Raw genomic sequence first — 13,601 nt, 5'->3', positions numbered from 1 at the left:
AAGTAGCAAGAATGGTGGAATATGTTGCAACATGATATATCTACATTATAGATGCTAATTTAACAATATCATGATATGGAAGAGAGAAACAGATTAAATGATCAATTAGCAAGAATATACTAATGATCAATAGATTCCAACCAAGGAACCAAATTGAGCCATCTACTGGTAGGTAAGTTTGAAGTAGAAACTTGCCCTGTTTTTTCTTTATCCATATATGGCACTTGTTTGACCTCATATAAGAAAATAATTGAAAAATCAAGATTGCATCTATGCGTATATAAATTTTATTTTTCAAAAACATGAATGCACTAATTCAATTATTGTAATTCCTTGAAGATAATCATAAGAAAAAATTAATGATTACAATGCAATACTATTAGTAACATTTGATGAAAATAAGAAACTTTGGAGATTCGAAATGAGGAGGCGAGAGAGGCGAAGCAAGGGTTTTAGGACGGAGCAAGGCAGAAGAGGGAGATTCAGATGAGGAAGATGAGATTATAGTTTAGGGACCCCTTATACGTAAGAATTTCCTTTATTTGTCTCCTACTAGTTCTTCTAGAGTTGATGTTGTGTAGCTCCCCCTTGTTTAGGCTTTGTTACGCTTGGTGCCTACTTTTTTGGTGATGGGTTTTATGGATACTTTGGCCTCATTGGTTGCCTCTTTCTTGCACCTAAGGGTTCAACATAATCTACTTCGTAAGCTAATATTTAGTGTTTGTAGAGTTTGTTTGTCTCATAGTTATGGTTGGATTTCTGATGTGGTGTATGGTTATTTTGTAGGCTTGTGTGCATATTGCCTCTCTTTAAGAACCATGGTACTTCCTTCTACAAATCTTTGGTGGTTTTGTCGGTTGGGGCCCATCCTTTTCCACTTCCCTATTCTTACATCTTAATTTCACTAAGGTGATGGAGCATGTGCTTCCATTTTATCTTTGTATTTGGTTGATGATGTGGTGGATCCCACTTTGGTGAAATTTGATGTGTGGGTTTCTAACTATTTTGGGCCCCCTATCTTTAGTGAAAGCTACGAGAATTTTTGGTGGTGCAAAGCCCTATTATTTTCTTGGTGGTGGTGGATAGGATTTTAGTGGGCTCTACCTACTATGTTGGAATCCTTCTATTTTTGTTTCCCTAGTATTTCTTCTACTAATCTCGATTTAAGACTCTTTTTTGTTCATGTTTTTTCTTGATACTCCCAAGCCTCTGGGTTTTAAGGTGGTTACTGAGGATTTTTTTTCTTCTCTTTCTTTGGTTTACTTTGTGTCTTATCTTTTTTCAGCCTTTGCTATCCTCTATTTGTGGATTGACCCTACTAACGCTAAAATGGACATTTATATAATTCATTATGATGTTGGTGGTGCTTAGATGAGTTTGGTAAATTTCTTATTTAAATTTAAGATCTACTAATTGTTAATTTTATGTTTTTTTCATTGGCTTCTTATCTACAGGTTGTTTGGGGATGATTTAGTGAGGGTTCCTACTACTCATTGGCTTCTCCATTTTCTATTGGTGGTACACTTGATGTGGTTTTCTCATTCTATTCTTTTGGGTCTATGTGTCTATATGACAGTTCTAACTGGATGGTTGTTCATAGAAGGAAAAAGGATGTAAAAATGCATAATATGGTTTGTAATCTTATTTAGCCCTATTCTAGTTAAATTATTGTTCAATTTAGATTGTTTGGGGTTAAGGTTCTCAAGCTTGTTTCTACTCTTTTTCAGTCCTTCCATGGGTTACCTATGGAGTAACTTTGTTGTTTTGCCTTGGAAAAACCTTTCATGCATTGTTTGTTCTAGTTTATGTCTTCGCTCATTCATTGGTGTTTTGAGGGCTTGATCTCCAAGATTGATATTTTATAGTTTTTGATTTAGATCTTTTATAGATTGGGGCCCTTCCCCACTTTATCTAATAAAAACAAAGTAATGATTCAATAAATGAATGTTTACATGTGATAAGAAAAATTACCAACACTTCCTCTAAATACACTTATGAGATACAATATGACATGTTAAGGTGCAAATCATTACAAAAAGTCGACCAAGATATGGAATATTATCAATTTATTAATGCATAATATATGTAAAATGCTACACCTGTGACAAATATAAAAACTATTACACGTATCTTTCTAGCATCTTCTCTCATATGAATAAACATAGAAAATTAGGGTAATGCATTCACGGTTCTTGAATTCTGTTATTGTAAATGTGCATATATAATGCAGAAGTGAAATTAAGCATATGAGCTGCAGCGATTGCAGCGATTGATGTTTGAGAAACCTTAGAAAATGATGTATTCTAAAAAAACAAGAGCTCAAATCAAAAGATTTTTGAAGGTTCTAAAGAACAAAGACATGAATAAAAGAAAACGTTTACATCTACGCTAAGGTTAAAAGCACCCTTAAGGACAAGCATGTCGGTGGAATTATAACAATGATTGCAGATTAAAGATGACATTTATATAGATTTGGAGAAAGCGCAAGGGACCCAAAATTTGACAAGATGAAAGGAAACTACAATACTTTCTTCTCCTATGCGCTGGATCTATACGATTGAAAGTTTATGAAAGCTAATGCTTAAATAACTCCTGCATGGAACAACGTCTTACCTGTGCATATAATTATAATGAAATATAATTATTATACACCGAACTGACAGTGTAGGCACTTACCTAACATAATCTAACATAATTTTGAATATATATTGTTGGAAGGGTTTAAATCACACATATTAAACTTACATTTTTTGATTTAATAGTGGTAAACATTCAGAATTGACTGACCATCCTTGTTACCTTAATCAAACTAAATCATGTCTTTGTATATTTCAATACTTTCGACCCTAAATAAATATAATTCAATTATTCTTAATGTAAGAAGAAAAATCCCACTTACGTAAGCCATAGCACGTTCCTAATAGGGTTTGATCTATGGACCTTTAGTTAATAAGATTGATGCTCTACTACTATCATGAGACATTAATCTTCTATCTCTCGTTAATGATAGAGAAGAATTCCATGCTACAAAGCTTCCATCTCTCGTTAATGATAGAGAAGAATAGATGTCTGCTACTATCACGAGACATTAATCTTCTATCTCTCGTTAATGATAGAGAAGAATTCCATGCTGCAAAGCTTCCATCTCTTGTTAGTGATAGAGAAGAATGGATGTCTGCTACTATCATGAGAGATTAATCTTCTATCTCTCGTTAATGATAGAGAAGAATTCCATGTTGCAAAGCTTCTATCTCTCGTTAATGATAGAGACGAATGGATGTCTCCGATGATGGTACCCCCATTCTGTTCTCATTTGAACTTTCTCTTTCCTTTTCTTTCCATCATGCATGCTCCCTACTTTAAAATCACCGCTCTCTATCCTCTATGATTCACCACCCCTTCCTTTACTATATTTGCCTTTTCTTTCTGAAAGCATCCTTTACACTTCTTCACCATCGACTATCTTTAGCCCCTCTTTATTCAATTATATATTTAATAATTTTAAAGTTGTTAAATATATTGTGTTATAAATAATTAAATAAATATTAAATGCATTAAATTATTAAATAAAAACAATAAAAGTCGTGATATATCTTCCCTATTGAACAATGTATCATTTCCATGCATTCATTAATATTTGTCAAAGAAAATTAATTTATCACTTCATTCATGCAAAGCTGATGAAGTTCGTACATGGCATGGTTTTAGTTCTTCCATTAACTTAAATGCAATCAAATATTTATTATTTTGCAAACATCTAAAGATAAAGCAAGCGTACTTATTCTTCAAATCAATCATTTAAAAATTCCTAAGTAATTGTGTGTGCATTTCATCAGTGCCATATTGTTTACAATGTTAGGCTCCCTTTGTCCGATGATTTTCTCTTGTTGCAATGGTGTCAACCTATCTATTGCACTCAGGAAACAATACTTTCTTTTTTGTCCAAGATAGTTCATATAAATAAAATCCAAAATTGAATATTCCTCAATTATTTTTCCTTGTTCAAGATAAGTTTCTTTTGAGTCAATACTTAAACGTTATGCATTCAAAATTACAAATAAATAGAGGCAATTGTTGCATGTTTTCCACAAATCCTATATCGCATTCATGTACATGCTAGGAATCCTTGTACTAGATCATGAATAAATAGGTTTTGAGATGCTCATATTACTATTTTAATATCTTTAGACACATTAAAGTTATATCTTACCTTGATCATATACATATCTAATATTCTTATATAAAAAAAATCATTTAAAAAATATTGTCGCTCAACTAAAAAATAGTATTAAGTTAGATTATGAATTGATCATATATAAAGAATAAATAATAATTTATTTATACATATATTTTTATGTATGATAGAATTGGTGTGTTCACATATCATCCATGCACCCTCACAAATAACCTAAAAATTTAGTGGATCCACCTAACTAATCATTTAACCTAGATGTTATGTCCATCTCATCACATCATGCTTTATAGTACAAAATCTACACCATTGATATTCTATTAATGCATTGACTCTAAGTTGATCAAGCAACGCCATTATGCCAATGTAAAATTGCAAACACACTTCATTCATATTCAACCATGTGTATGTGCGTTAAGATGGTGCACAAAAAGAGGGTCAAAAGTGGCCACCTTTTTTTTTTCTAAAGTTAAATTTGGAGGAGCATTTTGAAACTCAGACACTCAAAACTTGAAGATATAAATACAACAAGAATTGTAATACTCTAAATCTAGTTTCTAAACTACTATTTTTTTTCAAAAATAGATAAGATTAAGAGTATCAAATGTTTCAGACACACAAAATAGTTCCCTTTTTTTAACAAACTATAACATAATGTCTACTGTGTGCCTCTAAATTTTTTTAGTTGCATTTAGTATTTTGAAAAATCCATTGCTAGAAATATAGTTAAGAGTGAGTACTGATTGTTTATTGTAAGTTTAATTGAGAACATTTTTTTTTAATGATTCTAAAAAGTGGACGCATCTTGAAAATCAAATCACCTAGCATGTGCATCACTCAACTTGCACAAAAATAATTAAAATGTAATTTTTTTCCAAAGAGTGAATTCAAAACTGTAGAACTATATATATATATATATATATATATATATATATATATATATATATATATATATATATATATATATATATATATAATTTGGACAAGTAGGTCAAAAGCTATTAAAAAATGCAATACATGTCTCCGGTAAGTATGTAAATGTTAGAGAGAGAAATTAAAAATAAGTATGTTAATGTAGTTTAAATATAAAAAATATTATATGATTACAATGCTTAGAAGATATGTGAAATTATGGTGCTAATTTATTAAGACTCAATATATAATGTGTAAATCTAATGACAAGCAAGTTGAGAAATGAGAATGGAAGAAAAAATCATGTCAAAATTAGGAAAACAAACCATCTAAACCTAAGGATCGCCATGCAAGCTATAATATGTAAGTTTATAGTACAAGCCAAAACAAATACATTATTTGTGAAGGAAGCTCCACAAAACACATAAACTTTTTTTTTTTTGACAAAAAGAAATAAGTTCTTGATTCTAACTTTCCATCTCTCTCTTCCTCCACCTGCATCTCTAGCTCCCTCTACATCTTGTTTTGCCATTATTCCTCTCAATCCCTCAAAATATCTATATATCTCCCCTACTTCTCTCAAACCCTCAAAATATCTATATATCTCCCCTACTTCTCTCTCCTCTCCTTTCTACTAACACTTACAATACTTATAAAGAATAATTTATGAGAAGGGAGAGAAAGCTAGATTAAAAATAATAGTGATACTTGGCATCATTAGGTCCTTCCTGATTTGGAATTGAATGGGCATAAGGATGTGCCTTAAAATCTACTGACCTCTTCATTATTCCCCTTTTTGGCAAACTAAAATTGACTTGCTTAAAATTTAATGTAAATTTACACTCAAATGTTTGCTCTTCCAATAAAAGTGTCTTCCCATTTGCTAGTTAAAATAGTCACTTATAAATTAATTTCATCTCAAAATTCTCCATAATATTTTTTATATGCACTCTACCATTTTCTCAAAATTTTAATTGTATATGTATTTCATTTTTCCAATGCTTTAATATCTCTACAAGTTTATATATAATTATAAATTAATATTTTTGTTCAAAAACCAATTTTTTTTTATTTATATTTTTTTAATCAATGATATGGTCATTTTTATTTCAAAACACTTTATTATATTCCTCTTGTAGTATTTACATTGTTAATGATATTCTTTTTTCCTTTAGAAAACTCTCATGCATTGGTTTGCCTTCATAGTTTAGTTAAAACATTTTTTTTTGGATAAAACAAATCCAATTTACTACCCTTTATCTTAGTGATTTTTTCATTATTTTTCTTTATATCTAATGCTCAATTATCCTACAACACTCCTTGTTGGAAGGCTCAAAACTCTATTAAAATATTTTAATTTTAATTGAGCATTCTTTCACCCTAATGATAAACTAGAAGCAAAACTATACAACTATCATGGATTGTGGAAAATTATTTGTTTTATTTTACTTTTATTTCAAAACATTTTTCATATTTTTTTCTAGGTGTTTCTTTGTAACAATGACCAATTTGTAGGTAAATTGAATATATGTTTTCATGAGGAAAAATCTTAATTGATGACCAAAAAACTGAATTTGGAGGCTCATTTTGAATTATTAACAACCATTCTACTATAGAAGGTAAGAATATTTAAGTTTTGATAATGTTATAGGTATGTGGCCACTCCTAAATGTTGAAATATTAAATCTAGGTTTAAAACTTGCCTAATTGACTTGAAAACAAATGTGGAAGATTTATTTTGAAATATCTATCCTTTTGAAATACCAAAAATGGATAGTTAATCTCATAGTTGGACTATCTTGAAATACCAAGATTGATTTTGAAATATCTTGCCTAATTGACTACGAGAACGTGCCGAACTTATCGCCCCGTTGCCTGTGTTAAATACTTGCAACCCGGGCTACCCAAATATGGCATGGCTCAATTCCCCTGCTGTAGAGTTGGCTTTTTCGCTCATCTTCCTCTGGACTATATACAGATTTGTGACAACGAGGAAGAGCAAGAACAACCAGGGGGAGTTGGGATTGCCACCAGGGCCACGGCCATGGCCAGTGATAGGCAATCTCCATCTTTTGGGACGCCTTCCTCACAAGTCTCTTGCTGAACTGGCAAACAAGTACGGGCACATCATGTTCCTCCGCTGGGGTTCGGTACCCACGGTTGTGGCCTCTTCACCTGCCATGGCCAAAGAATTTTTTAAAAACCACGGTCTGATCTTCGCAAACAAGCCACCTTCAGCGACGGGCAAGTACCTGGCCTACTAGCGCAGAGACGTGGCGCAAGCCCCCTATGGAGAGTACTGGCGGCAGATGAGAAAGCTCTGCACAATCGAATTACTGACGGCCAAGAGAACGGATTCATTCAGGTGGGTAATAGAGGAAGAGGTGAGAGCCATGGTGCGATCTCTTTGGGAGGAGAGCGAGAAAGGCGTGCGTTGCGTCGACCTGCGGAAGCCCATCTCCTCCCTCACAGTCAATATTATTTGCAGAATGTTTTGCAGGCAGAACTTACTCTGACCATGAACTCGGGGGAGGGAAGTGGTTTTTACAGATGGTGGCTGAAATTATGCATCTCTCAGGAGTAATTGTTGTAGGAGACTTCATTCCCTCTCTCGCCTTTCTGGATTGGCGAGGCTACTGTCGCCGCATGCAGGATGCTCGTAAGGTATTCGATGAGTTTTTTGACAAGCTCATCAATGAGCACGTTGAGCGGAGAAGGTCGAAAAAGTCGGACGATCCGGACATTGTGGACGTGCTGCTGGACATGGCTGAGAGCGAAACTGCCGAGATACAAGTCTCTCGGATTCACATGAAAGCAATCATCATGGTCAGTTCAGTTCAAATAATTGCCATGGCCAGAAACTACGGTTTGTAGTTAAATGTTGGGAGATGTTCTTTTTTGTCTTTTCAAATTGTGGAATTGCAATTGCGCTAGTATTTCATCCTCTCTAATTTTCTGTTTTGGATCATGGTATTTGATCTGAAACAACGTAAAAAATTCACACAGTCAAATCTTAAAAAATAAAGAAATTTCATGCACTCAGTTTCATTAACCAATTGCTAAATTTCTGCTAAAACATCACTAACCAAAAAGTTCACTTCTTTGACAGGATATGTTGAGTGCTGGAGTAGAAACATCTGCCACAACTATAGAATGGGCAATGACTGAGATGCTGAGAAACCCTCAAGTAATGGCAAGGGCACAACAAGAGATTGAATTAGAGGTTGGGAGAGATCGCATCGTAAGAGAGAGTGATCTGGTAAACTTAGACTACTTGCGATGTGTTGTGAAGGAAACACTTCGATTACATCCACCAGCGCCCTTGCTCATACCACACGAGTCCACGCAGGGTTGCAATGTTGGAGGATACTACATCCCACCAAAAACAAGGTTGCTTGTGAATGTTTGGGCAATTGGAAGAGATGAAAGTGTTTGGGAAGATCCTTTAGAATTCAAGCCCGGAAGATTTATTGGCTCAAGCATAGATGTTAAAGGCCACCAGTTTGAAATGTTGTCTTTTGGAACAGGAAGGAGACAATGCCCTGGGATTGCCATGGGGCTTTCTGTTGTTCACTTGGCTGTGGCTCAGCTCATACATTGCTTTCATTGGAGTGTGGAGGGTGATTTGGATAGGGATGAAGAGTTTGGATTGACCGTGCCAAGGAAGTTTCCTATCTTTGCTCTTCCCTCCTGGAGGCTCACCACTAACGAGCCACCATAACATTGGATGTATAGTTGGGACAGAAAGTACTAATATATGCATACATATAACCATCCTACCATTGTAATTGCACCTTTATATGAGAAGTTATGTAACACCCGCCTCTGGTTGGTTTAGAAAATAAAAATAAGCAATGAATATTTAAATAATATCAATTGTTGTATGTTTGTTGAAGGTGTTTGTTTATGTTGGAGTGTCTTTTGTAACATATTTTAATATTATATGCAAGAATATTGATGCAATTAAATAAATAAAAGATTTCAAAATAAATTGATATTTAAAATTTTTTGAATTTAAAGAGAAATAACAACTAACATATTAGAGATGGTTTGAATGTTTCTTTCTAAAATGGTTAGATGACACTCTCTTTTGTATGCTTGTTCTTTTTTTATATGTAATCTAACCAACAATCTTTTCTTGTTTGTACTTAGCAGTTTGTCATGTTGATGCTACTTTTTGTTTGTATTTTTGTTTAGGATGTCTTTTTTTGTTTTAGCTAATATATTACAAATATAAATGTTCATTTTTAAATGGCGAGGATACTATCTTTTTTATGATTGAACATTTTTATATGTAATCTAGGTGACAGCCTTTGTTTGATTCTAGATAGCAATTTGGACATGGTGATGCTATATTTAGTTTGTATTTTTAAGAAGTTTCATCTCCTTTTTAGATTCTTAATTTGTTATCCTATTTATTTTATATTGATCAATACAAAAAAAAAATATTAGTAAATTCAAATCGTAAGGGGAGCACTAACCCCCAACACCCAGATCCAAAGGAAAACAAGGGTCCAACACTTGGGACCACCAAACAATAGCAATAAGAGATCGCTGCACTAAACACACGCACGACCCACACCAGCAGCCAGGGACCACGTAGGCCCTCATACACGTCAAAACGCAGAGCAGGTGCACAGCAAGAAGCCAACCACGCATAGCCGAAGAAGGCAAAGCAAGACTTTGGAGGCCCCAAAAATAGGCGCCGCCACTAGAATAGAGGGATTTAGAAAATAACCCCGAACCATCTTCTTGAAAACTCTTTAGTACAAGAGTTGAAGCAAACAAGGAAATAGTAAACCAGCCGTGGGTTTTGAATTCTCACAACCTTTTATTTATAGAACCACCTTGAATAGAGACATTCTTGAACAAGTAAGAAGACAACAAAGATCTGGAGATGCCTAGTGAATTTGTGATCACAAGCTCATCATTAGAAATCCATTCAAACAACACAGCCTAGACCACCTCAATAGATCTGTTATCAGCAAGACCATTAACCATAATAACCCCTAAAAATATAATAGCCAAGACCACCTCAATAGGCCTATTGATAGAAGAGCAAGAAGCAAGGGACACCATATAAGAATTTCACCATGCACATTCAATAGAAAACCCTTGTTGCAACGCCCCACCTCAATAGGAGCGGTTGTAACAAAGAACTTAGGGAACTTGGAACAACAAGCCATAAGCACAACGTGGAGAAAGTGTAGAAATTCTATTGCAATCACTGATTATTAATCTCCTATCTCATAAAAATTATTTAACTGCTGAAAATAAATTTACAATTGAATATCGAAAAATAACACAACTGCAACTTCACTAAAAATACGGAAAGAAATAAGCAACACAAGGACACAATATTTTTGGACAATCGTCCCTGGAAAAACCTCTAAGGGAAAACTAGTTCTACAGATGGAAAACATATTAATCTTCAGCAATATAAGAATTAAAAAAGAATTCCTTGCCTCTTACTGGCAGAACTCCGACAAACTCCTAATATCTCCCGCTAATATCCTCCACTGCTATATCAACGCTATCACTGCGCCTCTTGCTAACACTGCAAATTCTTCTCAAAACTTCATTCTTTCCGAATGATCCATGACCCCTTTTTATACTACTCTGTTGGAAAACCAACGGCCGAGATTAATTCAAACCAACGGCTGAGATTAAGACAACTCAATAACCAATAACTAATTTTGGCTATGAGGTGTCACCTAAAAAGAGCCACTATTAAATAACAATTGTTTTTATCCTAACAATACTTGTTTGACAAAAACAACCAGTTTCTAATTCTAGGTCAGGAAGAACAGCTGTCCAAAACTACCCATAACTAATGCTGTTATTTTTGGGTAAGGACGAACAGCTATCCAAGCTACCCATAATTAACACACTCTCTTAGCAATGTATCACCGTAGTCTCAACCTTCTGACCAAACAAGGCTACTAGCAACTTCCGAAGCCATATAGCTTCACACGTCGCCATGCTAGCTGCTATGTATTCTGCTTCTGATAAACTCAAGGCCACAGATTTTTGCTTCCTGCTGAACCAAGAAGCAACTCCTGATCCCAAGTTGAAACAACATCCTGAAGTACTCCTTTTGTTCGTTGTACTGCCTACCCAATCTGCATCAGTATAGCCTATCAACTTGATACCTTCACCTCAAACATATCTGATCCCATACTCAACTGTACCATGAAGATAATGCAACACATGCTTAGCCGTCGTCCAATGCACTCTCTTTGGCTCTACCATGAACTGACTAAGAGAGTTTACTGCAAAGGCTATATCTGGCCTGGTGTTGACCAAATACATGAGCGAACCAATCAGCTGCCTGTATAGGGTGGGATCAACATCCTTTTCCTTGGATGCATCTACCTTCCTCCAATTAGTGATCATGGGTGTAGACATGGCTTTGCAATCTTCCATCTCGAATCTCTTCAAGATTTCAATGCAATATTTCCCTTGACCAAGGAAAATCTCTCCATCAGTCTACCACACCTCCATGCCTAGAAAGTAGTGCATAAGTCCCAAATTCTTCATCTCAAACTCTTCTGCAAGGTCCCTCATGCAATCCTCTATGAGCCCTAGCGCACCAATAAGAAACAAGTCATCCACATATAGAACAAGAATGAGAACCTCACCCCCAACCACCAAGTAATAGAGGTTCACATCAGCCTCAGTCTTCACAAAGCCCATTTCCTGCAAGTATGTATCATTGTGCTCATACCACACTCTGGGAGCCTGCTTGAGTCCATATAAGGCTTTCTTTAATCTACACACGTGGTTCTCTTTGTTGTGTGCTACAAAGCCTTCTGGTTGTTCTATGTATACCTCCTCCTTCAATTCTCCATTAAGGAATGCTGTCTTGACATCCATTTGATGGATCTGCCATCCCATCTGTGCTGCAAATGAGATTACAGCTCATATAGAAGTATACCTGGCCATAGGAGCAAATGTCTCCTCATAGTCTATTCCCTCCTTCTGAGAGAACCCCTTGACCACAAACCTCGCCTTATATTTCTCGATGCTACCATCTGCACCATGCTTTATCTTGAAGATCCAGTGCGATCCAACTACTACTCTATCAGTTGGTCTAGGCACTACCTCCCATACATCATTCTGCATTATTGAGTTATATTCCTCAACTATAGCATCTCGCCATACTTGATGCTTTGCAGCTTCCTGATAGCTGGAAGGTTCACTATCTACCAACTGGTTGACTAATGCCACATAGTCATTGAACTTGGCTGGCTGTCTCCTCTATCTTGTAGTCTTCCTAGGAGCTCCCATAGACTCCTGAGTATCCCTTTGTATGTCTTGAACCTCATGGTTCCTACTACCAATTGTAGAGGATGAAATATCAACCTCTATATCATCTAGATGCATATCCTGCTACACCAGTTGCTCCATACTCTGTGAATCTTCACTACCTGAGTCTATGCTTGTACTAGTAACTGTACTTGAGCTTTGCTGTCCTTGACTTGGACTTGGAGCTTTCGTTGGCTGCTCACTCCGATCATCTGCTGGCAAATCTCTGGACCTTCTAAATGCCTTGTCCTCCATGAACTTGACATCACATCTAACAATAATTCTTCTAGTCCCTGGAATGAACATCCTATATGCCTTTGAAGTTTCACTATACCCAACAAAGTACCCCTTCTTTGCAGTCTGATCTAACTTGGTACGTGTGTCTCTAGGAATAAGGCAATATGCCAAACTCCCAAATATCTTGAAGTGACCAACATCTGGCTTCTTCCCTATGAAAGCCTCCTCTGGTGTCATTTTCCCTAGTACCTTGTGTGGAATCCTATTCTGAATGTAGACTGAAGCACTACACGCTTCTACCCATAAGTAGCGGGGCATGTCCTGGTCATGTGGCATAGCCCTTGCTGCCTCCAAAATAGAATGGTTCTTCCTCTCAGCAACTCCATTCTGCTGTGGATTGTAAGGAACAGTCCACTCTCTCTTGATTCCTTCTCTGGTATAGAAATCCTAGAAGTCATTTCCTTTGTACTCGCCTCCATTGTCTGACCAAAGAACCTTTATCTTCCTTCCTGTTGAGTTCTCCACAAGAGCCTTGAACTCTTTGAAGCGAATAAAAACCTCATCCTTGGTCTTCAAGAAGTATATCCAGGTCTTCCTAGAGAAATCATCAATAAAGGTAACATAATACTCATATCCTCTGAGAGACTTTGTCGACATTGGTCCACATACATCTGAATGTACTAGATCAAGAACACCCATAGATCTAGTGTCACTCCTTGGAAAAGATTCTTTTGCAAACTTTCCCAACACACATCCCTTACATACATCATCATGCTCTGTGCTCACCTTTGGAACACCTGTCACCGTCTCACGAAGCAATCTAAGTGCTCCATGATGAATATGGCCCATCCTCCTATACCATAGCTCTCCAAGATCTCTAGGGTTACTACTGCTCATGAATGCCTTAGGAGTATCAAGCTGCAACCAATAAAGGCGACCACTCCTAACTCCA

At 35.8% G+C, this 13,601-nt stretch overlaps 1 protein-coding gene across 1 annotated transcript; it reads left to right on the top strand.

Annotated features, from left to right (window-relative positions):
- Positions 1 to 7,014: 7,014 nt before the first annotated feature.
- On the top strand, positions 7,015 to 8,849 carry LOC131058743 (cytochrome P450 71AU50-like). Its single transcript, XM_059211799.1, has 3 exons — positions 7,015 to 7,348; positions 7,605 to 7,930; positions 8,214 to 8,849. The coding sequence occupies exons 1-3, from the start codon at positions 7,015 to 7,017 to the stop codon at positions 8,823 to 8,825; spliced, it is 1,272 nt and encodes a 423-aa protein (XP_059067782.1). The 3' UTR covers positions 8,826 to 8,849.
- The last annotated feature ends 4,752 nt before the right edge of the window (positions 8,850 to 13,601 follow it).

The sequence above is a fragment of the Cryptomeria japonica genome, chromosome 9 (assembly GCF_030272615.1).
Source record: "Cryptomeria japonica chromosome 9, Sugi_1.0, whole genome shotgun sequence".
Classification (NCBI taxonomy): Eukaryota; Viridiplantae; Streptophyta; class Pinopsida; order Cupressales; family Cupressaceae; genus Cryptomeria; species Cryptomeria japonica.
The sequence above is the reverse complement of the archived record's forward strand: the minus strand, read 5'-3'. Positions and strand labels throughout refer to the sequence as shown.

What these genes read in the sequence shown, in the direction of transcription:
- LOC131058743 (XM_059211799.1), top strand. Translation starts at nt 7,015, where the DNA reads ATGGCATGGCTCAATTCCCCTGCTGTAGAGTTGGCTTTTTCGCTCATC. An exon ending in CAAGCCACCTTCAGCGACGG is followed by an intron (nt 7,349 to 7,604) that starts GCAAGTACCTGG and finishes AATGTTTTGCAG; the next exon opens with GCAGAACTTACTCTGACCAT. An exon ending in ACATGAAAGCAATCATCATG is followed by an intron (nt 7,931 to 8,213) that starts GTCAGTTCAGTT and finishes CTTCTTTGACAG; the next exon opens with GATATGTTGAGTGCTGGAGT.